We start from the raw sequence: 27,054 nt of genomic DNA, 5'->3' as shown, positions 1-27,054 counted from the left end.
TAAATGAGAAATACATTATAAACTTAGTTAATTTTATTTTTAAAATTATAATATTTTTTTCATTTAATAAATGACTTATATATTTAAAAATTGTAAATAGAATTTCTTATGTAATAATTTTGTGAATTTCACTTGACTAGGTGATGCTGACGTGGTAATTATTGGGGGAGTAGATTGATGAAATTGAAAGAAGAAAATTAAAGATAATAATAAGAAGAAAGGAAAAAAAAGGTACAAATATATTTAGAGAGATAGATCATAGAGGTAGGTTTTAATATCTCTTTCGAGGGAATATTCTTTGTCCCTTACTTTCCGTTTCTTCTCTCCACATAAGGAAGGAGAGAGAGGGAGGAAGAACAAGAAACTAAGGAACAGGAACAGGAACAGGAATACCAACCACAAGAAGCAGGAAGTCCCCCCAGAAGCAAACGAAGCGATTGAGAGCGAACCCATCTCCTCTCTGTCTCTGACTCTCTCTATCCTGGGATAAAGTGTAGGAAAGGAAAAGGGAAGAAGTTTTGGAGATGGGGAAGGGAGAGAAGAGCAATGCGGAGGTGGAAGCCGTCGGATCTAAGTTTCCCTTGAGTTTTCGGGAGGTGGCCACGGCTTCCACGGTCGTCTTTGGCTTCGTTCTGGGCCTTCTCTGTGTTTACCTCACCATGCCCGCATCGGATTACAGCTTTCTCAAGCTCCCTCGTACGCTCGAAGACATTCAAACCCTACGGTAATTTCTTCTATTTTTTCTCTAGTTTTATTTTGAAATCTCATGGTTGAATCAAGCGAAATTGGTTTTATTTGGATAAAAAATTGTCCTTGGATGCATATGGGCCCCTCGGAGAATAAATGGATTTTCCGGGAGATTTCCTTGGAGAGATATTTGGGTTATCGGAGAAAAAAGAGTCAAATTTTAAGGGAATATATTTTCATGAAATTTTATTTATAATTTTGGTTTTTGTCATTTGAATTTTATTCAAGGAGCTAATTTTATTGTCAGTACGATTTTTGCGTCATTTTGTTGCATGATTGATAAGGTATGTTGATAATGCAAGCACATCTGCATGTGGGTCTGATGAGGATTTTTTGCCTAAAGAACAGTAATTATGTTAGCATATGTGCCTGTGGTCAGATTTGTTTTTAACATAGAGGAGTGTTGGTCTTTCGCAGCTCTATATGGTCTTACATATAAACCTTCAGCAGAAACCAAGTATGCAAGCATTGGTTTTAGACGTAAAACTTTTTTTTTTTTACGGAGTTAAGTCAATTAAAAAAGTGATGATTTTTCCTGGATCTCCATCTCATTATCGTTTAAATTAATTGTAGGCTTGATAACCCCTGGAAAGATTTTTCAATAAAAAATGGATTGGTCATTGTTCCTCTTTTTTTTTTCAATTGTACCTTCCCAGACGCAGAATTCCAATACTTGATTTCAAATACTAAGCAAAATTGTTACAGCTCATACCTACTAGGCTGGGTGTACAGATAGGTTGCCTTACCTCAACTTGCCTATTTTTCTGGATGTTAACTGCATCTGTAGTTATTTATGTTGTCATTAGATATTGGTGCCAAATGTTCTGCTAGGCAGGGCACTTGATCATCTTATTCTGGTCAGGATCCAACTGAACTGAAGGTTGATCTTGTGACTTGGCCACTAAATCTTGCATTATGTTATTTTGTTGCTTAAGGTGAAATGAATGAGCATTTGACTGAAAAGGATTAACTCCGAGTGTTGGTACTGCATAAGTTGCCTCTTGAGAGGCTTGGATTTGGTTCATTTCCATTCTTTAGCCCTTTTTTCTCTTTTTGCATGAACTGACTACTTTCAAAGAGAAAGTAGGAAGAATCGAGGAAGTCAAGATACTTGCTCTTGACCGCCTAATACAGTAGCATTACACCAGTAATGGACCCTAGGATTTTACTGAAAGTGGAAGGAAATTGTAGCTAAGGACTGATGTGATCTTCTATATGTTGGCATATATTTTATTCGTGCTTTTCTTTTATTGATTTGGCTTGCTCATGTTACTTATCAAACAAAAATAGAAAAAAGATTTGGCCTTTTCATATCATCACAAGTTTTCCCTTTGGTCGAGAAATATATCAGTCCCTGCTACAAGTGCTTTGTTGAATGCTACATTGACAGCCCTTTTTGTTTTCCCTACTTGTTCCATAGATATCACCTTGAGAGCTACACAAGTGACTACACTGCTCAAGTCCTGGTTGGGTACTGCGCTGTTTACATTTTCATGCAGACATTTATGATTCCGGGTACTGTTTTCATGTCATTGCTGGCTGGATCCCTTTTTGGAGTCGTCAAAGGTGTAGCTCTGGTTGTCTTTGCTGCCACTGCTGGTGCTTCTTCTTGCTTTTTCTTCTCAAAGCTTATTGGCCGTCCCCTTCTTTTCTCTCTGTGGCCTGACAAGCTAGAGTTCTTTCAAGCCCAGGTGAATCTCACTCTCCTGGTGGTTGTCTTTGACTTTAATAATCATCAAATTGGAATAAATTATTCTAAATTTTTTAACTTCCAGGTGGCTAAAAGAAGAGAGCGGCTGTTGAACTACATGCTTTTTCTAAGATTGACTCCAACATTGCCAAATACGTTTATCAATTTCGCTTCACCGATTGTTGATGTGCCATATCATACCTTTTTTCTGGCAACCCTAATCGGCCTCATACCTGCAGCTTTTGTCACAGTCAAGGTCAAGGTATTGTATCTGTTGAACATGGATTTAGTAAAGATATAGTGGGTGAAAGTCTGGTCATGGATTTTAAACGAGTTTGGGGTTGCCTCAAATGATATGGATATAAACCAGATTCTATTATAGCACATGCACTTGTGTAATGAAGGCTGAGATTTTGTTTGTCCATCCAATCAGTTGTTTTAACATGATTGTATTGGGATGTAGAAAGTTGTTTCAACCCCTAGGGGTTGGCTTAAGTGGTGAAGGCCTTGGGGGTATGCTCCCCCAGGTCTAAGGTTCAAATCCCCTTGAGTGCAAACAATCTCAAGGGGTCATCAGACTAGAGGATTTTCCTCTTGAATTACTTGAGGTGCGCTTGCGGGAAACTTTTTGTCAAGGGCTTGTGCACTCCCAGGATTAGTCAGGACGCTATTCCTGGACACTGCCAATAAAAAAATTAAAAAAAAAAAAAAAGAAAAAGAAAAAAAGATTGTTCTCTTGGCACGGTAGTTCTATCAGAGAATCTTACATTAATCCACATGTTATATGTTTTGTTAAAACAAAATACTATTGTCTAATGGTGTTTGGGGGGAACCCAATTGACTTCAGTGTAAGAAGTCTTGAAGCCCAAGCCATCTGTTGAGATGTTCAGGTATTGAGGTAGTATTAGTTCAAGAAGAATTTTATAGTTTGATGAGTTCTTGAATTATTAGCTCTAAAATCACTTTTTGGTAGGAGTTTGCAGTTTATGGGTGCTTACTGACTCTTTTGCTATATGCGTAGGCTGGACTAACTTTGGGAGAGTTGCAATCCATCGGGGATCTTTATGACTTCCAATCAATTGCCACGCTGTTCTTCATCGGAGTTGTCTCTATTACCCCCACGCTGGTGAGCAAGAGTAAATCTTAACTGTCCACTGGCGGCCAGACTTGCTTAGTTTAGGCGCTTGTTCTCCTTGCAGCCACTTCAGGCTGTTATCTACTTAATTTCTGTACAGATTAGCGTCAAATAAAAGCAATATATGGCCGTATATCTGCCTGTGGACTACACTAACAAATGCTGTAGCCACTGGAGATGATTATGTGGGGGAAGTCTCGGGGCAAAAACAAGATTTCTGCTTTCTGTCATGCGTGGTGGTCGGAGGTTCGGGGTTAAAATGTTTAGATTGATTTTCAAATTAAGCATTAATCTACATTTCTATCGTTATGTATATATTGTTGTTAGGGGAACAGTATGTAAAGACAGTATCTGGCATTGTAGATTTATCATAGTTTTCTGTTAATCTTTGCTGTTTGTTGTGTTCTTTTTTTCGCATCTTTCTTTTGTGGGTGATGGCATTTGTGTTGAGACTGCTGCAATGGCTGCTCTGTGGTCTTTTTTCCTGATAAGAACCGTGAGAACTCAACTTGAGAAAAAGTCACATGGAGACTCCCATGGGCCATGAGTATTTTTGAAAGTAAGAAGCATCATTACGAGCTTTCCAGATCATCCAATATGTTAATGCACTGTCACTTGTGCAGAGGGATGTCTCTGTCCGAGGTTGCTTCGCCATGGCTTTAAGAGACCTTTTCAAAAGAGGTTATATATGCTTCAGTTAAACACATAAAACAAGAGCATATACTCCATTGATTCTGAGTGAAAATTATTGATTTGTTTTCTTAGAAAAAAAAAAAAAAAGAAAAAAGAAAAGAAAGAAGAGGTGAAATGTCTAAGATTAGGTTTGGCAACAGTCCATCATGAATAGATTCAATTACCTAGATTTCATGAATACTTGGAAAAAAACAGTGAAATAGAGTCAAGGTTATTTTTAGTTAGACAAAATATATTTATAATTGTGAATTGTACAATTACCACTTAATCATTTTGAAAAAAGTAAATAAAATATAGAATCTATATAAAATAAATTAATTTTTTAATAATAAATTACATTCTTTTTTAAAGCGATTACGCAATATTTATGTACTTTACGATTATATATACAATTGCTCAGTTAGCTAAGAGCTTTCTTTTTGGACACCAGATTTGCTAAAAATAAAACCCCAACACTGGGTAGGACTGAGATTCTCTTCATTTTGTTTGGAATTAAAATATTCAATTTATTTGGAACTTTTAATTTTCTAATTTAAAGTTGACTATTTTAGTGTGAATTTATTTTTATTTTGGTTTTAAAATTCTATTTATTTTATAATATATTGTTTAATCTCTTATTTAAATTTACATATGAATAGATGTGATTCTCTTCGGTCATTACATTATTGCAAATAAAGTAGATGATATGATTAAAATATTTGGTTTTAGAAACCCCGACCTTGACGATTAAAATAGCAAATTTGACTTGTGCATTGGCGACTCGCCGTTCACTTCTGCTTTCACAATATCAAAAGTGAACGACGTGAACTAAAAATGCATAGATAATTTTTTTTTTTTTAATTTTCTTTATGCATGGAATCAATTCAAACATGGAAATATTGTTATTATTAACCATAAATTATAGTTATAATAGAACTTATAAGTTGTAGGTAAACTTTTTATAAAAAATTAAGTCTCATAAAAAAAAAGTGAAATTTTTTTTAGTGTAATTCACTTTTTATTTTTATTTTTATAAATATCTTGCAAGAGTGTACATTTAGACCTCGTTTATTTTCACAAATAAGATGAGTTGAAATTAAGTCTCGATTTGTATTGAAAACTTAATTTATCTTAACTCATCTCATTTTATTATTACAACTTTTCTAATTTTTTGCACAAAATATAATAAAAAATTTAATTTTTTCAAATTCTAAAACAATAATAATATAAAAAAATAATATTCAACTAATCTAAAATTATCTCAATTCATCTTTGAATCCAAACGAGGCCTAAATTTAAAAGTTGAATAAAATATTATTATAATATATTATTATAATATTTTTTTTTAAAATTTTAAAAAGTTGAATTATTTATTTTATTTATGTAAAAATTTGAAAAAATTGTAATAATTAAGGAATGATTTAGATTCAAAGATGAATTCAGATGGTTTGTAAATAGTAGAATAAAATATTATTAGAATATTATTTTTATTAATAATATTGTTTTAGAATTTGAAAAAGTTAAATTGTTTATTATATTTTGTGTCAAAATTTAGAAAAAATATTTTTAGATTTAAAAAAATTGAATTATTTATTATATTTGTATGATAATTTGAGAAAGTTAAGATTAAACTTTTCACAATATTTGCATAATATTGTTTATATTTAAAAAATATTTTAATAATATTTTATTCAACTTTTAAATTTAGACCTCGTTTAGATTCAAAGATCAATTGAGATAATTTTAAATTAGTTAAAATGATGAAGATGAGATAAGTTGATATGAGTTTTGACCTAATAAAATGAAATGAATTGAGATAAGTTATAAAACCAATCCGCCTTAGAGTTTATATATATATCATTACTCTATTAACTATTATAAAATTCATATACTGCGCCTATTTGTTTTTACAAAATTAGATTACTGATTAGATGAAAATATCAACATTTTGGGCTGAAAAAAGATATAGGAAAAAATAGCTAAAGAGCCGGAGCCAGAGCCGGCGACGCCCCCATGCTTTCTTCCTCCTCGTCTTCCGCTTCCCACATGAAGTGTGCATACGACCCTAACACCGAGCTGCACCAAATATTTATTTATTACACAATCGAATCAAAACATTATATTTATAATTTGTTTATTTATTTTCTCAGATTATCCAAAACAAAAAAAAATTACCAGTTATCAGGGGAGGCATGAACGGCCTGATCGAAGTAAGACTTGGCTCTATCTCCGTCTCTCTGTGTATCCCATATCAGCTTCCCGTACAGCGACAATAATTCTCCGTCTCCGGGACTCGCTAATATTCCTCTCCCATAGTACTCCTCCGCTCTCACCGTATCCTTCTCCACCTTTTCAGTTCCATCGATCACAGTCCAAACAACCACGAATTTTCAGATTCTGATTTCAATTTTTTATAAATAGTAAGTCTAGTATATAAGATGTTTCAAGTACCTCGTGCAAAAATTTTCCGTAGTTTCTGAGCAAGAGTGAATCTCCTGGGTTTGACTTTAGCATTTCCAAGTAGTACGCTCCGATCTTGCTCCGGTCCTCGCCGTTTCCGATTCCGTTGCCGCCATCGCCTCCGCCTCGGTTCTTCCCTCCTCTACCGAACCCGTCGCCGGGGAAACTCGGTTCCTCAACCGGAATCCAGATTTCCGGCCATATCCCGTCGATGGTTGACAATGATCCGATTCCATCATCGTCGCTTTCTGAGAGAAACTCCTCCTCGGGTATTCTCGCCGGAAAAGATCGAGATCCGGCCTCGGTCAGTCTGGAGAATCGGACTTCGGACCGAATAACATCTCTTTCCAAAAACGCCCTACGAATGCCGCTCGCCGTGGCCGGGGCGTCTCCCCGGCGATTGAAATCAAGATGCAGAGAAGTCCTCAGGGAGTTAACGGAGCTCCTCTCGCAGGAGAATAGGCTGGGGGCGGAGTCGTGACGGTAGAGAGAGAGTTGGGCCGAACCGGGGAAGACGGGGGGAGACTGGACGGCGTACGAACCTGTTCTCAGAAGAACAGCTCTCATGGCTGAAGAATTGCTCGTTGGGTTTTTCTCGCTTTCGATTCAGAGTTAGAGCTCTCACTTCCTATCGAGGCGAAAGGATTTTTGAACTATATATATAGGTATTTTTCACCGTTGGGTATGATGACTAAGGGTACGTTTGGATAATGAAAAGTGTTGAGAAGTGTTGAGAATGTTTATGAATAGTTATGAGTAGAGATTGGAGTGAGTTTATGGGTCCCATTGAAAGTATTTTGAGTTGTTTGGATGTGTGAAGTATGTTGAGTTGTTGACTTTTGAGTAGGTAGTTGAAAAATGTGTGGATCCCATAAATATTATAGTGATTTTATTTTTAGTAATAAATATAATAATAATTTTATTATAGTGATTTTTTAATATTAATAAATATTGTAATGATTTTATTTTACTTTATATATAATAATGATAAATACTATAATGATTTTATTTATATATATATAATAGTGATAAATATTATAGTAATGTTATTTTTTATTTATATATAATAGTGATTTTATTTTTTATTTATATATTTTAGTGATTTTATTTTTTATTTATATATTATAATAATTTTATTTTTTATTTATATATTATAGTGATAAATATTTTTTATTTATATATTATAGCGATTTTATTTTTTTATTTATATATTATAGCGATTTTATTTTTTATTTATATATTATAGCGATTTTATTTTTTATTTATATATTATAATGATTTTATTTTTAATTTATTTTTAATTTATATATTATAGTGATTTTATTTTTTATTTATATATTATAATGATTTTATTTTTATTTATATATTATAATGCTTTTATTTTTTATTTATATATTATAGCGATTTTATTTTTTATTTATATATTATAGTGATTTATTTTTTATTTATATATTATTAATGATTTTATTTTTTATTTATATATTATAATGATTTTATTTTTTATTTATATATTATAATGATTTTTTTTATATATTTAATAGTGATAAATATTATAGTGATTTTATTTTTTATTTATATATAATGGTGATAAGTATTATAGAATATTTGTGAATAGTTATGAGTAGAGATTGGAGTGAGTTTGTGGGTTCCATTGAGAGTATTTTAAATTGTTTGGTATGTAAAGTATTTTCAAAAGTACGAGAATATTTGAAAAGTGTTGAGGATATTTTGTTACCCAAACACAACCTAAGTTGACTCGGGACAGAGATGAGAACACGTGTCAAAGCTCACGTGAGGGTTGGCTTAGAAGCAGGCACGGCCGGTGGGATCGGCGTCGGTGAACCAGTCACGAGGAGTCCGTGATGTGTTGACGAGACTAGCCCCGTCGACTCAAAATCAAAACGAGTCCCACAGTCTTTAAATCACCTTTAATTGATACAAAACAATACTAAAACATCAATGATTGAAAGTAAATCAACTGATTAATCTGAATTAGTTTGTTAGCTCACGAGCTTGGATGCTTTTCCTTTTTCAACGACTAATTTATTTTTGAAATTAACACCTGGATGGTGAAAGTATTCATTTTATTTTATTTTATTATTATAATTTTTTTTAAAATTTTTATATAAAATATTTTAAATATTTTAAATTTTAAAATAATAATATTAAAAATAATATTATAATAATATTTTATTTAACTTTTAAATCAACTTAATTTATTTCAACTCACATCTATCAAACGGTACCTAAATATATATATATATATATATATAAAAGAAAATTGTTTTTGTTTTTGTTTTACTTTGCAACTTTACGAAGGGTTTCTTGGATCGGGTGTAAAGGCTTATTCATAAATTTTAAAGTGTAAATAATAATAATAATAATAATAATAGAAATAAAACCCAGGTTCCAAAACCTGGGACAGACTGAAAATCAAGGGGGGCAGGCATGTGGTTTTGTTTTTGTTTTAACAATAAAGTATTCATTTTATTCCTTTGCCTCTCTCTTCTTCCGCCCACAGGCTGCTAGCTTCCCATGCATTTCCCATGCCCTGTAATTTGACTTTTGATTGTCTCTCTCATCCTTATTTGAGCCCACCTCCACGTGATGCCACGTGAGGACCATTCTACGGATGCCACCTGGACTGATACATTGTCTTTCAATACTTTGTTTGATAGGATCTCAACACATCATTATTGTTGGAAGGTATTATTTTTTTAATTTTTTATAAAAAAATTAAATCTATCTCAACATATTTCTATTTAAATACATCTCGATAAAATTTATAAAATATTATTATTTAGAGACCAATTCAAATCATCTAAAAATAACTTCAATATCCAAATATAACCTTAAGTTAATATCAAATCGAGCAATAATATTTCTCATCTGATGTATTAATGGGCTTAGAGATAACCTTCATGATATATTTTATGTCTAAATCAGGTCTGGATTTTGTCTCTATATGATGAATTTAAATAGATAAGCCCTATCTTATTTAAACAGTATCATACTCTGAAGAGTGTTGATCATGTTGTAAATGTAATCTCGGTGACAAAAAACACAAGAAGGCCTGATTGACTTTGAATAAATTCATTCGACAATCTCATCTTCTTTCACCAACTAGTTCCTTATCTTCTAAAATTTATGCAAGAGCAATTCTTAGGGCAGGTTTGGACATATACAAAATTTTTATCTTATCTCATTTTATTTCATTCCATCTTATTTTCAAACATAATTCAAATACAAAATTTTTAAACTAATCATTACAATTTTTTCAAACTTCTAAATAAAAAATAATTCTAACTTCTTCAAATCTCTAAATAAAAATAATATTATAAAACTATATTATTACAATACTTTAATTTTATCATATTTTTTATTCAATTTTTTCTATCTTATTTCCCATAACCCAAAAATTACTTAACTCAAACCATTTCACTACTATTCACAAATTAACTTACTACTATTAATAAAAATCTCAGCAAAATCGGTTCATATGTGATACGAATTGGTCATTAATGAGGAACAAACAAAGCTTATGAAGACAATGTGGATGCTTTAATCCATCTTTTAGTAATGTCAATGTCAAAAGGTGCCTATTTTAATTTCTGCGATTACCTACCATCATTATTTTCCTCGTTAAGTGAGTAAAATGCTTTTGGGAAATGCTATTTATAAACCTTGACAAACTCTTGCAATTAAAGGGTACAACACACCCAGACAATGAGTAGGTGAACTGGTTCAAAAATATTGACATAAGATCTCAAGACTGAACAGACTAAAGAATAGACAAAAAGGGCAATCTCTTAACATTAAGATCTAAGTCTATTGATTCTTCTTTAGTTCCGAAGCAGAAGATGGAGGTCTAAGATCTTTATTGGAAGCTCTGATTATGAAAAGAAGTGTTTCTACAAGCATGCCACCAACCAAACCAAGGATGCCTCCAGCAGCATTCTGCAAAACAAAAAAAGAAGGATTCGTATTGTTGATTTTAGTACTGTGAAATCAAACAGGAGAATTCTTGAAGTAATAATTAAATATAAAAGATGAAGAAGGAATAATAACTAAAAGTGACAGGAGATATAGAAAAGGGATAATTATTCAGAAGTTACCATGACAGGACTGTGGTTAAATAACGCTCTGAATGCAGCATATCCAACCAAATAGCCGGTAAACATTGTAACCACAACATGTAAACCTGTAGAAGATTATTACGACTAAATCTTCAGAGCGCCCAAATGAATATGTAAATTATACAAAACAAAAGATCTAAAGTCATAAATAAAGAAAAATGCAAACCAAAATAAAAGTGAATAAAAGGGAAATTGGAAACAGAAAAGTGCAAAATCAGATGGCGTGATTCAACTGTAAGAAACAAAAAACTTCACTTCTTTTTTATAAGTAAGTTGGTTAGTCACTTTGGAAGGCATTGAGTCAAAATCAAAGAATAAATTTTTTTGATACGTCAAAATCAAAGCATAAATTAGCAGACAAAATTCTCCAGCTTTCTGAAGTTTTGGTAAAAAATAGAAAAAAGAAAGAATGCTTGGGGATCCTTCAATGGAAAACTTCAAGTCTTCACAAATGTTAATGATCAGTACCACAATGCTAACAACTTTCTCCTTTTTTCCCAAGAATCTCTTCAGTATTTTCCTTTTACTTTATTTTTTGATAAGTAATAATTATTTATGAAAAGGTTCAACTCAGGTACACAGGAAGTATACAAAAGAAACGCCTAGTCAAGAGAAGATACCAGAAAAGCAAGTAGCTCTTCAAGTATTTTTCACATTATTGACCTTCAATTTTGCCCCATTTATCCAGGATAGACAATAAAACTTCCCAACTTATGAATGCTATGCAAGTGATTATCCAATCTCAATTCATCACAATTATGGCAAGTAGAAACCCAAACCAATAAAACAGTCTTGGCAATAAACAAGCCCGAAAAGGCATGCACTGGCCCAATCAGATCGAAATTTAAAGTCCATTTCCAAAACAAAGCTACCACTGAGGTTATACCAAGCCAACCCAAAACGGGTTGGACGTCAGCTCAGAATTTCCGATTGGGTGATATCTGTTTCACACATGAATATTCTCAGAGAACATCAGCTCACAGCTCGGATTGTGGCTATAGAAACAAATAGTGGTGATACTGTTGCTCAAGATATTTCTGTTCATGCATCAGAGAAGAAAATGGTGGTTTTTGATCAAGTTCTAAGAGAGAAAGCTAAGAAGAGAGAGGGTGTTTTGGGGTGCCAATTAGGAAAGTTCTGGTGCTGATTTTCATTTGGAAGTAACACGGCGACGCCCTGCTGGGTTGTCTATGGTTCTAAGGTTCGGTGCTCCAAACACTTGACCTGACTAACGTTAATTAAAATCTCAAATTTCCTTCCCCTCTTTTCAACTGTGGCATCCTCACCAGACTTCCTTCTGGCTTCCTACTCCAGTAACCCCAAAGTTAACCTCCGCAAAAAACCATAGTTCCATTATTTCCAGTCACTCACCAAAACACCCTCAATCTCATCACTTCTCACTCCAACAAAGTGAAGCAAGTGGTGTCAATCTGGGTGAACATAATGTTGCAGCAAAGATTCATTGAAGGATCTAGGACCACATGGTTTGGTTAGGAGAGAATGAAATCCAATGAGATCGACTTTGGATCCATGTTGTAAGCAAAGCAAGTTAGGCATTGATCAAGACAGGTGACCACTCTTGTTGTGGAGGTTCAAGATTGGGGTTATACAACCAGTCAGATTGCAGTGGAAAGCTCTGACTGAAGGTGGAAGGCTGGCCAAGGCTCAATTGCTGAAATGAATGAATCAATGGCTCAAATTGGTCTTGTCACTGGACCCACTAGCATTTTTGAGCGACAGTGTTTTGCTGATGTCTGAGGAGGGACATAACTTTTGAAGCCATTTATGAGAATATGATTGGGATTTGGAACCTTCATTTCACTTGTTGAGTTGAATTATTCAGCCCACATGAGAAATAGACGAGTTGTTGAAATTAAACAAAATCAGGGGATTCTTTTCAATCAAATATAGCCAAACTGAAAGGCACAAACAGGCCAAAATAGGTTCAACCTGTCCTAGTCGTGATTTTTTTTACCGATAAGTTAACCTATCCCTAGGTCCATTCCAAGTCCCTTCAAATGGATTTCCTTAGATACTAAAATAAAATTAAAAATAATGACTTGAAGTAATTGCAGAACATATGGCCGAATTCCATCCTTAAACAGTTGAGGAAGAAAAAGGGTAGCCAATTCAAAGGATATTAAGATCACCTCTATTGATCTACCTATCTAGTATATTACACATATAAAACTGGATGAGATATCACACTACATTATCAAAATTTCATGAAATAAAGACAACAATACTTCCAGAAAATGTGCAAGTTATTTTATCAATTTCCATAAGATCATAGAGACCGAGTGAAAAGGATATTTCCCAATTGCCACTTCGAGCATTTATATGTTCATGATTTATTGAAACTCAATTACTTACAAAAAAAGAAAAAGAAAAAGAAAAAGAAGGGGGAAAAAACTTACCGAAGCCCAATTGATCCTTGTAAGAAGAGAAAGGCTCGGGATCCTTCTTCGGTGTAATATCCTTAACGAGCTCTTGATACGCGTTCCTCTCTGCTAATTCCGCAAGCCTACTCAGCCTCGCTTTCAATTCTTCACTCTATATTAAAAAAAAAAAAAAAGAACCGAAACCGATAAGCAAGTATTTTGATTAAACTAAAAAATACACTAGAATGGAATTAACTACAGTTGTTCAAATTTGACAGGCTAAAATATAAAAATAATTGTATTTTCATTTCCTCATGTTTGTCAGCTACCAAACACAGACTAGGACATACTCTGAAAATAAGGAAACAATACAAGTTCATTCGATAACATTTGTTTCTAAGCTTTCTCAGCAAGACAGCAATCAAGCAAAAACTCACGTTCCATTTCGATTGCGGAGAAAATGTAAGAACCTATAACCATAATCAAATTCTTTTCTCATGTAATACCATTTAATGCCAAAACGCATTTTCCTTAATCTAGAATGTATTTATGCGTTTTCTTCTGTACTTCCTGTGTACAGCCTATTTCATTGGTATGAATAAAATTTACTTCTTACTTATAAAAAAAAAAATGCCAAAACGCAGAGGAGAATTCCCTAGCAACCAAACAACCTTAATCGAGAATCGGATTACCTTCTCTCTAGGTTTGGGGCTGGTGAAGACGAACTCGGACCCGGACAAGAGTTGGATCAGAGCGGGTCGGGTGGATGGCGGGGACGCAAACCAGAGAGCTCGAAGCGACTTGTACGGAACATTGCATTGAGAAGATAGATCGAAGGCAATCTGTTGGAGCTCTGGAGAAAGGTGCGGATCTTTGGAGGCCCCGGAGAGGAATGATCGTATGGGTTCGGTGGCGGATATCACGAGCCCCTGCAGGTTTTGCGGGTCGGTCTTCATAATTCGGGCCGTCGTTGCAGTTTGAGAGGAAGTGGGTGTTTGAGACTGTATTGATTGGGTATACGAAGCGTCTGAAGGTAATTTTGACGGCTTATCTCTCCAGTTATGCCCGGTCGGCGGTTCCTGTTTGCTCTCAATGATCAGCCTTTTAATTGGTTTTTATTTTTTTGAAATTGTTATAAATTTCAATAATTTCTTTCTAAACAATATGAGATGGATAATATTCTTCACCTTTTTCTATATACAAAGAGATTTTTTAAAATCACATTTATAAATTGATATATTTTGATTGAACATGTTTGGATGCTTAAAGTATCTCAATATTTTTGTAAATAATAGTGAAATTATTTAATTAAATATGTTTTATCGAGTTTGAAAAATTAGGGTTGAACGAGAACCATAGGAATCAGTGGAAAACCGGTTGGCTGACCGTCCAAAATCATAAAAACTAACGTTGGTCGGTTCAGTTCTGGTTTGACCTGTGTTCATGATCCGACCGATATATATTTATTTTATTCTTATATAAAATGATATTGTTTAACTTAAATATGTTAAACGACATAATTTTATAACTAAGTTTTAGAAAAAATAATAATAATAAAAGACGTCGTTTTGGATTAGGGCTAAAACCCGAGTCTCCCCTCCTCTCTTCTTCATTTTCTCTGTCAGTGTCACTCACACTCTCTCTCTCTCTCTCATGCTGCAATCGCACGTCAGTCTCACTCTACCAACCTCCATTATGTCCAATCATCCAATCTCTCTCTCATCTCTATTCTCTAAGGGCTTAGTGGTGCGAGTTGAACTTGAAGAAAAGAGGAGCTGGTGTGCCTTAGCCAAGGGGCATTCGGGACAAGTAAACTTGGAGTCAGTGGGAAATACGGCAAACAGTTGGATCGCAGGATTCGGAAAACCAGATCAAGGGAGGGATGTCCAAGGTGTCGGTGCCATTGACTGATGGTGGTTCGTTCTCCAAGAAGGGCGCTCGAGGAGGAGGGAACTGGTAGAGACCTTCACGGATAGGACCGTTGATGAGGAGCTTCCCTGTGATTTTGTCCTTAACAAAGAAATGATTTGAATGAAATTAAAAAAAATAAGCATTGTCATAACAGAATTGAGAAACAGACACCAAATTCTTAGTAATAGATGGTACATGAAGCAGTTTTGAGAGATGAAAAGAAGAGAAATTAGAAAGTAATGAAGAGTCACCAATGTTTTCGATAGGAAGTCCACTTCCATTACCGACTCTGATTTGATCATTTCTTGTGTAAGGTTCTGAGGAGAGGTTTAGATGGGAAAGGTCATGGGTGATGTGGTGAATAGCGACAGAATCGGGGTACCATGATGAGTCAGTGATGGCAGAAGGAGAGGTGTAGTTGGCTGAAGGGGGAGTGGAGAAAGAGTGAGGTTGTTCGTACTGGTATGCATGATCAAATCTTGAGTAACATTGAAGGGTTGTGTGACCTGTTTTGGAGCAAATCTGATATGTGGGGAGAGGAGGAAAAGTTGATTGTGAGTTGTTATTTTGAAAGGGCCGGGATTGAGATGGTGAAAATCGTCCCCGATAAAAATCTCTGTTATGGCCACGACTAAATCTGTTCCCCCTATAGGAACCTATGCCCCTTTGGTTGCGAGATTGGCCAATGCTTAGGTTCACTGATGGTTCAAGAGAGGTAAGAGAGCTAGTGTTGCGAGAGACATGGGTCATTCGGCTTTCATGAACTAGAAGGAGATGGTATAGTTCATTGGAAGTGATGGGTTCGGTTCTTGTAGTTATGGAGGTAACAAATGACTCATACAAGGGACCAAGGCCATTTAGAAGATATGTTACAAACTCTTTGTCAGGCAGTGGGTTCCCAGTGGCAGCAATAGCATCATCTAGCATTCTAACTTTGCTAAAAAAGTCAGAGACAGATTGCTCTCCTTTAGAAAGGTTGGTGAGTTGAAATCTAACTTGGAACTCTTTGGCTTGGGAGTGGGAACTAAACATGGATTCAAGCTTGAGCCACAACTCCCTTGAGGTTCCTGCAGTAATAACATGACCGATAACAGAATCAGCAAGAGAGGAAAACAAAATACTAAGGATCATTTGATTAGTCTTTTGCCAAGAAAGATAATCAGGATTGAGTTTTGGCATTGAACTTGACTCCGTTAGGAGAGTTTTGAGAGGGATGATCTGAGTGCCATTTATAAAAGAAAAAAGGTCATGTCCTTTAAGATAAGCAGAGATCTGAACTTTCCAAAGTAAATAATTATCAGGGTTTAATTTGATTGTGACTATGTGAGAAAATGAGGGTGAGATAGAGGTGAAAGATGATGTAGTCATTACAAAGTGTGGATCGAGAGACTGCTAGTCAGCAGCTCTGATACCATAAAAGATAACACAATTCTTTTGTAAAAGATTTCTCCCACACTATATTCAATATCAGTCGTGCCTTTATGTAGGCATTTGGTTACAAGCAGAGCAATGGAAATAATACAAAATAGAAATGGAAAATAAAGGTAAAGGAATCAAGTTTGTTATACTGGCTGTACGTTGATTACAAAAGGTTGTACGTTACAATAGCTGTACATAGCAAGGAATAGACTGTCATAATAGAATTGGCAGCACTAGCACACTCCTGAAGATTCTGATGAGTCGACTGAGGTGTATTGCTTCAACTTTTTATTTTGTCCATTGTGATGCATTATCGAGCTTATGTTAATATGGTATCAGAGCTTATGTTAATACACTCTACCAATCATCCCATCTCTCCAATCATCCCATCTCTCTCTCATCTCTCACTATGTTCTCTTTGACTGCTTTGTAATAGGATTATAATTCCATAGGATTTTATTATATTATCTTATAAATTGATATAATTTTATTAATCTTTTTTAAAGTTGGGTAGAATAATCTTATCCAATCATTTTCTTAGAATTCTCGATCAATGGACAAGGAATCTGCCTTTCTTTAAAGGGTGGTGAGCCGATCCACCTTGGAGGGCCTAAGTTAGGCCGCCTAACCCTCTCCGGAAGAGGATGATCAGGCCGGCATCCCAACCCTAAGGTATGGTTGCGGCATCTCCAACTCGAGGACTAGCGTGGCAGTGACGTATAGGCATATCAATAATTTGTACATAAATGACTATGCAAATCTCAATTAATGGCAACCGATAAAAAAGATTTAAAAAGACATTAGATCGAAGTTTATATCCTTCAAATAAAGTTGTATGGATATTCAAGACCTACCTAAATCACCTAACTCAGTGGATTATAAACTTTAATTATTAAAATACCGCCAACAGTAATGAAACCGACCAACTATTTTGTGAGGGCCGAAGATGGATAGCTGAAACTTACGATGAGACTTGCATGGTTTGTTTTTATAAATGAGATAAGATGAGATTAAAATTAAAAAATTAAATAAAATATTATTAGAATATATTTTTTAATATTATTTTTATTTTAAAATTTAAAAAATTTGAATTATTTATTTTATTTTATGTAAAAATTTAAAAAAATTATAATGATGAGACGAGAGATTTTCAAAATTTTAAATTTTAATTTGGAAAGCAAACCAACTAATAGATCATCCTTAAATATGACTTGGTCAACCCTAATCAGAGATGGAGACCAAGTTTTCTGGAAAATAATATGAACATGACACAATTTGGTGATAACATTCTTTTAAATTAGTGACTTTTGAAATTAGGGAATATTGCAAACATAAAAAAATTAAGGATATATAAAAAAAAGTAAAATGTTTTAGTTATAATTTAAAGAGATTCATAAAGGTAAACTCATAAACTGTTATGGCTTAATGTAATACGTTAGACTATAAAATTATTTTTATAATAAAATAGATCTAATTATCATATGAAACCATATCAATTTGTGAATTTAATTTTGTGAAATCTTTTTTGTGGCTATAATAATTTTCATGTAAAAAAAAGCGACACCGAAGATTTTCTTATTTTATAAGCTCAATATATAACAACATGACTATAATTATCCAAAACTAAATGGAGAAATGCTTCATGTACTTACACTTTTACTTATAATTTTATTTATAATATTCATTTTGCTAATTTCCTTTAAAATTTAAATTTTGAAATTCAAATTTAATAACTTTCAGTGTATCAATAATTAAAATGTCAAAGAAATATATATATTTTTTTAAATTTTAAAGTACACATTTTACAAACTAAATATGAAAGAAGATTAATTTCTGATGGGATCTCAAAATAAATGGTCCGATCGAGTAGCATACCGATATTACGTACAGCTAGCCTGGGCCAATATCACGGGACTGGCGCCTGGTGGACCGGTGGTATGAACAAATGAACATGCATATTGCATGCCCCTTATGCCTAGACAACTGCGCGACAATTTCGGATATATTTTTGTGGCTATCAAAATATTATAAGCATGTATTTTGTCAATATAACGTAAGAGAAAGAAAATGTCATTAATCGTCTTTTTAAATATTGTTTCTTTGGTCACATGACTTGTCCTTCTCTTCCATCTCTCATGAGGAAAATACGAGGATCGTCCTTACATCTCTAACCTTTACTAAAAAAAAAATTATAACTTTAGAAATCAACTTGAAATATTATGAGAACTATAGATAATGATGAATCAGTGTTTGATTAGGATAAGTTTGGTTAATGAGATGAGATGAGATTTTTTTAAAATTAAGTTCTCACAATTTCTTTCCCAAACATCACTCAAACATATACAAAACACTTTTCAATTTTACATCTTTAACTTTTCATCTACTTATTACAATTTTTACACAAAAACAAAACATAGAAATCAATACAGAATCTTTAAACTTCAAAACAAAAATAATTAGGGCTGTAAATGAACCAGTCTATTCGATAGTCCGCTCGGTTAAACTCGAATTGAACTCGACTCGTGAAAAAACTCATCGGTGAAAGCATATACTCGCTCAATTAGTAAATGACACATACCCGACAAAACTCGACTCGACTCGACTAAAGTTTGTTAAGATCCGCTCGTTTATGCTCGAGTTGACTTATTAACTCAACTCAATTAAAGTTCATTAATATATTGATAAATATATACATACACATATGTATATATACATATATATGTATTACCTAATAATATAAGCATATCACTTTTATAATTAAATATATAATATGTACCCTAATTACTTATGTAGATATATTGATATACTTCATAGCTATATTTTATAATTTGTACAATAATTAATCGATAAGATTTAATAATTTTATATACTAGTAAATAGGAATCATATATGAAATAGATATATTCTATCATATTATGTGTATGTATTAATAATTTCTGTAGTTTTATAATATATTATTATTATGGATAAATATAAACTAGTTATATATTAATTATTTATAAAATTTTTTAAATCTTATAATTCAATAAATGTTATATTTGTTAGTTGTACAAATTCAATATTATATTTTTTTATCTATCTAATTTATTAATTATTAAAGTTTATTAAAAAAATAAACAATTCAAGATGAGCTTAAGTTGAAAATTTAACTTACCGAGTCGAACTCAAACAAAAAATAAATAAAAATTTTGAGTTCGATTTAGAGTATTTTGATTCGAACCGAGTTTGGCAAGCCAAAGGTTGTCTTTGCTCTGCTCGGCTTAGCTTGATTACAGCTCTAAAAATAATATTAAAAAAATAATATTTAAATAATTTTTTAACTTTATAATATTTTTATTTAACTTTTTCTATCTTCTTTTTCAAAATTTAATAAAATATCATAATTCAAACTATTTTATTATTATTTATTGTCTATTTCATTACTATTAATAGTAAAATAGACAATAACTAATAATAAAGCTAGCTCCTCAATCTTCGACGACATACAACATGCATTCAGGTTATCAAGAACTAGGAATGAACATAAAATTTGAATGATCACGTAATTATTTTATTGTAGGCTCTAAAAAAAAAAAATTATTTGATTGTAGGCGTCGCGGTACACGAGCTTTTGTTCATCAACCTTGCACAGAAAAATCTGACGTTCTTCTAGTGGTGGTAATTAAGTAGGTGTGCTAATGTGTGGCTGAGTAGCTGGTCATCAGGAAACACACGTTCCCACCGAACAACATTTCATGTTCATGCACCTACTCTCTCTCTCTCTCTCAATCAGCCCTCTTCTTCTTCTTCTTCCTTCTACTAATAATAATAAAGATCACATATGTACACTTGCCATTTGCCAACCCATCTACTCACCACGCTCTTTGAATGCCAGCCACTGATCTTTCCCCCCCACATCTCTGCCGGTCTCTGCCCATCCACGAGTCCAACAACAATTATATACATATGTGCTCAGTTTTCTTGTGACTTTGCTCTTATAAAAGCCCCATACGTTTTGTTTTCTCTCTATCTGTACTGTCTGATCTCACGCCACAAATGGCGCCAGCTTCTTTTCAGCAGACGTCAAACAGTACAGTTTGCGTTATGAACGCCTCAGGGCGGCTGGGCTCTACCCTGGTCCAGCGCCTTCTCCAGAGAGGCTATACTATCCACGCTACGGTTCAACACCATGGTTAATTTGCTATCTCAAACCCCATATCTTTTGCTAATTAGTCTTCTGATATATATTTAATTCTTTTCTCTTATACTGGCCGCCTGGGTTCGTGTTTAATTCTTCATCAGATGAATCGCAGTTGAATAGGCTTTGTTGTGATAACACGAAGCTGAAGATTTTCCGTTCAGATCCTTTCGACTATCAGAGCATAATCGATGCTTTGAAAGGCTGCTCTGGCTTGTTCTACGCGTTTGAGCCACCACAAGACCAACCTGCGTATGATGTAATTATTTATTAAGTTCTCAATTATTCTCTTCTTCAATTTGCTAGCTCCTTTCGTTCTTCGATCGAATACTAGCCACCTAGCTCGTACTCCATGTTACAATAAATTTTATCCCACCGGCCCATCTAGTAGCATAACATGTACGTAAAACCCAAGACCGAGCACCAGGTAACCTGACTTGGCCAAGTCCACCAAACTCTTTTTGTATTTTTATAGAAATTTTGTAATCAATAAAAATAAATTTATAAATTGATTTGATTTCATACCATATATTAAATTCTTGAGAAAAAAAGTCTTGCATCTAAAATCCATTATTTTGTTGGGGGGTGCAGGAATATATGGTGGAAGTGGAGGTAAGGGCAGCACACAATGTGCTAGAAGCTTGTGCACAAACGGAATCGATTGAGAAAGTGGTTTTCACATCCTCCGCGACCGCCGTCGTTTGGAGAGACGATCGTAAATCCATGGCATCTGATCTAGAAGAGAGACACTGGAGTGACGTCAATTTGTGTCGTAAATTCAAGGTATGTCAAATTCGATTTATTTAGAAATTTTTTTATTATTCTCAACTTTTAACAAGTTTCAAATAGCTAGATGGATTTATTTTCTCAAAATAATAAAAAATCTTGTAGACAATTAATAGATATAAATTGCTTCTCGAAATATCAAATTAATTATTGATTATTAAAATTTAAAAAAAAAAAAAAAACCATGAACAGTTGTGGCACGGACTGTCAAAAACGGTGGCGGAGAAGACAGCGTGGGCCTTGGCAATGGACAGAGGAGTGAATATGGTATCCCTCAATACTGGGTTGTTGATGGGCGGTCCTGATTTGTCCATTACTCACCCGTATTTGAAAGGTACGGCTGAGATGTACGAAGACGGGGTGTTTGTGACCGTTGATCTTGATTTTTTGGTGGATGCCCACATTTGTGTCTTCGAAAACATCTCGTCCCACGGTCGTTATTTATGCTTCAACCATGTCATTAACAGGCATGAAGATGCCCTTAAGCTCGCCCATATGTTGGCATATCCTTCTGCTCCTCCTGCGCTACCTCAAAGGTATGTCATGTAATTTACGTGGATTCATGAATCATGTTAGATATAAGTTTAAAGTGTGTAATATTATTTATACAGTCCATTTAAAAAAGTGATATTGTTAAAAAAAAAATAATAATAAATTTTTCAAATGAACCTACATTTTTCAAAGACTTGCAGCCTTACACATTCTAATTAGAGCATTTCCAATCCGCTATGTAAAACTCATATTTCTGTAAAATTTGAAGGAAAAAGCTTAATATAGCTCATCTAATGGATTATGTATTTTATAACTAATATCTAGTTTGCTATAGTATCATCTCTACATCTATAGAATACTATTCATATTTGTATAAATATTTAATTCATTTCTCTATTTACTTTTTACTCTTTATTTATTTTTTTATCTACTTTCTACTTTTCACTTTATTGAAATGAATAAAATATATTAAAAAGTATAATATTTCAATAATATAAAAAAAATAGATAAATTAATGTATTATATATTGTAAAAATCAATATGTAAAATAAAAAAGTAAGTTTTGATAATGTATTTTAAAAAATAAAACGAAGAATCATTAAAAATGCTCAAATTAGGTTCCTTTTAACATGTCGTCCTCTACCATGCCAACATGGTTTGTTGTTTTTTAACAGCCATGAACAAGTAATGAGGATCATCCAACAGAGGATAAGCAACAAGAAGTTGAACCAGTTGATGGTGGATTTTGAGTCATGTGGATCCCAGGTGGACTGATGCATGCAGTACTCCTACCTTAAGATTATGGGGATCATCAAAGCACAAGCTTCATTGGATATTCCTCTTCTCGACCAAATCGAAGCGAGCATTTTCATACAATTGGGTTGAATATATTGTTGGTTGTTTAGGTTCTTCGTTTTGAATTTGTCGTCCGTCCCCAGTTACATTTACAAAGTCACGTAGAATGTCATCTCAATTTTGTAACTATTAGGGATAATAAATTTCAAGATAAATGGTACCCTTTATGATATTGGTTCGAAAAGTCCATTTCTATGTGCTAAATCCATGGCTTTCTAAGCGCACACAATTAAATTGAACGAATCATATTCTATAAATTTAATAAGTTAAGCCACTTGCTTTTGTTTATGGTTTTTTGGTTTATGAAATCTTTAGAGTTAGCCTTGTTTGGCAACATGAGATATTCTCAAAATTTTCTATAATTTCATTTTTAAATATCATTCAAACACAAAATACTTTTCAATTTCAATTATTCAACATTTTTATTTAATCATTACCTAATAATTATCCAAATTCCAAATACAAAATTGAATACAATTTTTCTTAATTTCTAAACAAAACATACAAAACAATACATCTTTTTTAAAAGAAAAACTTTACTCGACCTCCGATTCTCGGTCCCACACTGCACATTGAACCTAGTTCCTTTCCCACGTCACGGTTCGTTGATTTTTTCTCCATGCTTATACTTCTTTCACTTCTCCTTACTCTTCTCCCACTTCTCCCCACTCTTCTTCCTTTTTCTGTCATATCGAAAACAAGCCCGTTCCTTCACCCCTGCCACTATTATCCTTCTGAGAGGAACAACTCGGCCTAAACTGGGAGCCAATATCAACCTTAGCTGCTTCTATCTTGTTGGAATGCCGATTGTAGTGTGGTTGATTTGGGTATGATTTCAGAGGACTTTGGCTTGGCCTTTTAGCTGCGCAAGGCTCATGCTTTGTGACCATGCTATTATTTTTGGTTTGAATCGATTGGGATCACCAAGCCCAGAGAGTCAAAGAGGTGACTTGAGCTACCGTCACCATTGATGGATAACCATGAAGATGAAGATAAGTTAAAGGATAAAAATCAAGATTTTAGCAGTTCATTGGATAATGTAGAGAGCAGCCATAATTCATTAGTTTGAATTTTCCTCAAGATTTCTTGTACAATGGTGGGGGAAGTGGGGAGACGATGGGGAAGTATAAAAATTAAAAATCACTTTTTGTTTCAAAAAAATAAAAACAAATTCCATGTAGCAGCGTGCGGAGGTTGCGGTAGAGGGAGAGGGAGAGGGAGATGTTTTTTAAAATAAAAATAATATTAAAATGTTATATTTAAAAAATTTTCTAACTTTATAATATTTTTATTCAAGACTTTCTATCTTATTTCTCATATCTCAATAAAATATTTTAATTCAAACTATTTCGTTACTATTTATAAAATTTTAAGATATTTTAAATATCCAAAAGAGCCATTAGAGAGTTTCATGAGATTCACACATATCCATCTCGCATGAATAGTACACGGGTCTATGTGGGCCGTGTGAAACACCATCTTTCTTTATTTTGGGAATTGATTGCTTGTGGGTAAGAAAATATTTTGGCCTATCAGTTTGTCTATTGAACCCACATTTGCTTAAACTTAGAATTGATCACTAAACAAATTAGTTAGTACTACAGCTTTTTATGGGCAAATTCATAGCGTTGGTAACTAGAATCCGACCATCAAATAAAATTTACAATTCCTTATAAATAAAATGAATGCGACGTTATGGTTTAAAATAGGATTTAGGGGGTGTGTTTAGCTTCTTTCACCTAGGTATCTTTTATTTGACTCAACGAGTACGATGTTAGTATAGTCATGCTTAATATAAAAAGCCATCTCTAATTGCCTCCTTATACACTTTCTTGTTAATAAAACAAATTTGATTCAAACCAATTACTGTCGGTCGGTATCGATTCTCGGATTGGATTTTAGTATTTATTTATTTTTATTTTATTTCCACAACTTTAATCCCCAAGCTTCTTAATAATTAAAAAGAGAAAAGATATTTACAATTTTAAATTATACAACTGTCATATAATCACTTTAAAAAAAGTGAATAAAATATACGATTCACATAAAAGAATTAATTTTTTAATAATGAATCTTACTCTTTTTCAAAATAATTACACAACATTTACCTACTTCACAATTATACGTAAAATTACTCAATTAAAAATTATGGCTCAACACCACCGCCCACAAACATTCATCTTCCACCTGGCTGTATGCTAATGAAAATTCTATTCTCTATAGAATTTTGTGTGGAAGAGAGATTCATATATAAAGTAAATCTTACAAGTTACAACATTTAAAAAATTCGCTCCAATGATTATGAATAAATATGATAAAGACATATATTTGTATATTTATATCTCTCACTTTATGCTAGAGTTTTTGATAAAAATGCTAATTGATTAGAATCCATCAAGATGACTCAAATATTGGAGTTACAACTCATGAAGAATTGAAGATTAATTTGCATGACAATTAGTACTGTTCATTGGCTAATTTTTTTTCCGATCTACTCTAGAATCGAGATAATCCGGTTTTAGAGGCAGTTACTCAGGCTAATAACCGAATTATCCACTCGTCCATATCTAGGGATGCGTGCTGGTATATGAGATGGATATTGGGTTTAAAACTTGTACCTGCCACCCATTTTTTTTAAAGAAAAATAACTTATGCCCAACCCGTGTACAATACGGGTATTTAGATTTCCGGATCCAACTTGAGTACTTGGGTTCTAGGTTTCAAAAACTTAGGGAGAGTTTAGTTGCCAAACTCATCTCAACTCATCATTATAATTTTTTCAAATTTCAATACAAAATATAATAAATAATTTAAATTTTTTAAATTTTAAAATAATAATAATATTAAAAAGTAATATTTTAATAATATTTTATCATCTCAACTCAATTCATTTTAATATTCAAACACAACTTTAGATTCTTCTGGATACTGGCTTGGGTTAATCCAAGTGGGTATCCGTGCAGCATCACATGCTCAAGTCTAGGTATAGCCGGGTACTCGGACTCGTACCCGTGTGAGCAGTCTGAACGACAAGACCGTCTAAAACAAAAAAGAAAAAGAAAAAAGAAAGTAATTAGTGCACTTTGATGTGGGCACGACATAGAGTCCCCTGCCCGTGGGCACAACCATAATCGTTTGGCGGCCATGAGCCCGCTTGAACACACCAAATTGTACGAATGGAGTTGGCGGGAACTCTCTCGCTAGTCCCTTTTGATATAACTAACTAGCCGGCTAAAACCAGCGTGGCAGGCACTAGGCTTGCCACTTCAAAAGAACAAATAGAGATGACAAGACCTTTCTTGCCGTCCACATCACAGGCGAACAAAGCTTCCCCCCTGAGCATAAGCGAGACCATATTAGGTTACATAGTTGGACCAAATTCAAAATTTTTATCGGTCGTAGTGGAAGAGATAAAAGGGTTTTGTAAATATGTGAGGTATTCCCTCAGGTGTTTAGTTGTAATCACAATTTTATTCTATTAAAAGTGAAAGTTATTAATAAAATTAAAATACCGTCTTCTTTTTTTAAAAAAATATGAGATACTCACAAATTAGAAAACACTAATCAATTGAAAAATAAAGCATATAAAGTGTTGCATTTAGGTCAACTTTTGCATTTGCAGATCAATTGTTATCTTTGCTCAGAAAATCCCATAATCTCAGTTAGCCCTGGTTTGATTTCAAGTTAACTCATTTCATACGGTAAAACACTCTCTAAGAGCATTCTCATTGGATTAGTTAAAAGTTAAATCTAATGAGAATTTAGCTATTATGTGGATAAATTACTTACATTGAATTAGCTATATTCCAAATATTTGGAATATAGCTACAGTAATATCCAAACTAATTTCTAAATTTGAAAGACACTATTCATTCATCAAATCCTTTTTATATTATTTTTTTCTCTTTCCTTTTAATATTAATTATTTCTCTCTCCATTTTAAATGACAATTGAAAAAATATAATTAGAATACAATTACAAATTAATATATAATATTATAAATAGTAAAATATGAAAAAATAAAATAAATTCATAATTAAAAAAATTAAAAAATTTTTAAAATTATTAATTACTCATTACTATATAATGAATAAATAGATAATTCAATTTGAAGATTTGATGTGAATAGTCAAAATTAAATTCATCTTATATTATTTTATTGTCATATAATGAAAAAATGGCTATTCCAATGT

The 27,054-nt window shown here is 33.2% G+C and overlaps 4 protein-coding genes across 4 annotated transcripts; 2 read left to right on the top strand and 2 right to left on the bottom strand.

Moving 5' to 3' along the window:
* Window positions 1–263: 263 nt before the first annotated feature.
* Window positions 264–3,964, top strand: LOC108982015 (uncharacterized membrane protein At4g09580-like). Its single transcript, XM_018953279.2, has 4 exons — window positions 264–724; window positions 2,168–2,438; window positions 2,523–2,693; window positions 3,459–3,964. Exons 1-4 carry the CDS (start codon window positions 525–527, stop codon window positions 3,582–3,584), a joined length of 768 nt encoding a protein of 255 aa, XP_018808824.1. The 5' UTR covers window positions 264–524; the 3' UTR covers window positions 3,585–3,964.
* A 2,091-nt stretch (window positions 3,965–6,055) lies between these two features.
* Window positions 6,056–7,337, bottom strand: LOC108982013. The gene is made up of 3 exons (XM_018953276.2): window positions 6,696–7,337; window positions 6,420–6,592; window positions 6,056–6,320 (listed from the first exon to the last, which is right to left on the bottom strand). Exons 1-3 carry the CDS (start codon window positions 7,269–7,271, stop codon window positions 6,224–6,226), a joined length of 846 nt encoding a protein of 281 aa, XP_018808821.1. The 5' UTR covers window positions 7,272–7,337; the 3' UTR covers window positions 6,056–6,223.
* Window positions 7,338–10,363: 3,026 nt separating this feature from the next.
* Window positions 10,364–14,323, bottom strand: LOC108982016. The gene is made up of 4 exons (XM_018953280.2): window positions 13,914–14,323; window positions 13,258–13,393; window positions 10,820–10,905; window positions 10,364–10,661 (listed from the first exon to the last, which is right to left on the bottom strand). The coding sequence occupies exons 1-4, from the start codon at window positions 14,175–14,177 to the stop codon at window positions 10,533–10,535; spliced, it is 615 nt and encodes a 204-aa protein (XP_018808825.1). The 5' UTR covers window positions 14,178–14,323; the 3' UTR covers window positions 10,364–10,532.
* A 6,164-nt stretch (window positions 14,324–20,487) lies between these two features.
* On the top strand, window positions 20,488–23,050 carry LOC108982012 (cinnamoyl-CoA reductase-like SNL6). The gene is made up of 5 exons (XM_018953275.2): window positions 20,488–20,722; window positions 20,833–20,987; window positions 21,320–21,511; window positions 21,707–22,050; window positions 22,681–23,050. Exons 1-5 carry the CDS (start codon window positions 20,587–20,589, stop codon window positions 22,778–22,780), a joined length of 927 nt encoding a protein of 308 aa, XP_018808820.1. The 5' UTR covers window positions 20,488–20,586; the 3' UTR covers window positions 22,781–23,050.
* Window positions 23,051–27,054: the final 4,004 nt, after the last annotated feature.

This window comes from Juglans regia, chromosome 9 (genome assembly GCF_001411555.2).
Source record: "Juglans regia cultivar Chandler chromosome 9, Walnut 2.0, whole genome shotgun sequence".
Lineage (NCBI taxonomy): Eukaryota > Viridiplantae > Streptophyta > Magnoliopsida > Fagales > Juglandaceae > Juglans > Juglans regia.
The sequence above is the reverse complement of the archived record's forward strand: the minus strand, read 5'-3'. Positions and strand labels throughout refer to the sequence as shown.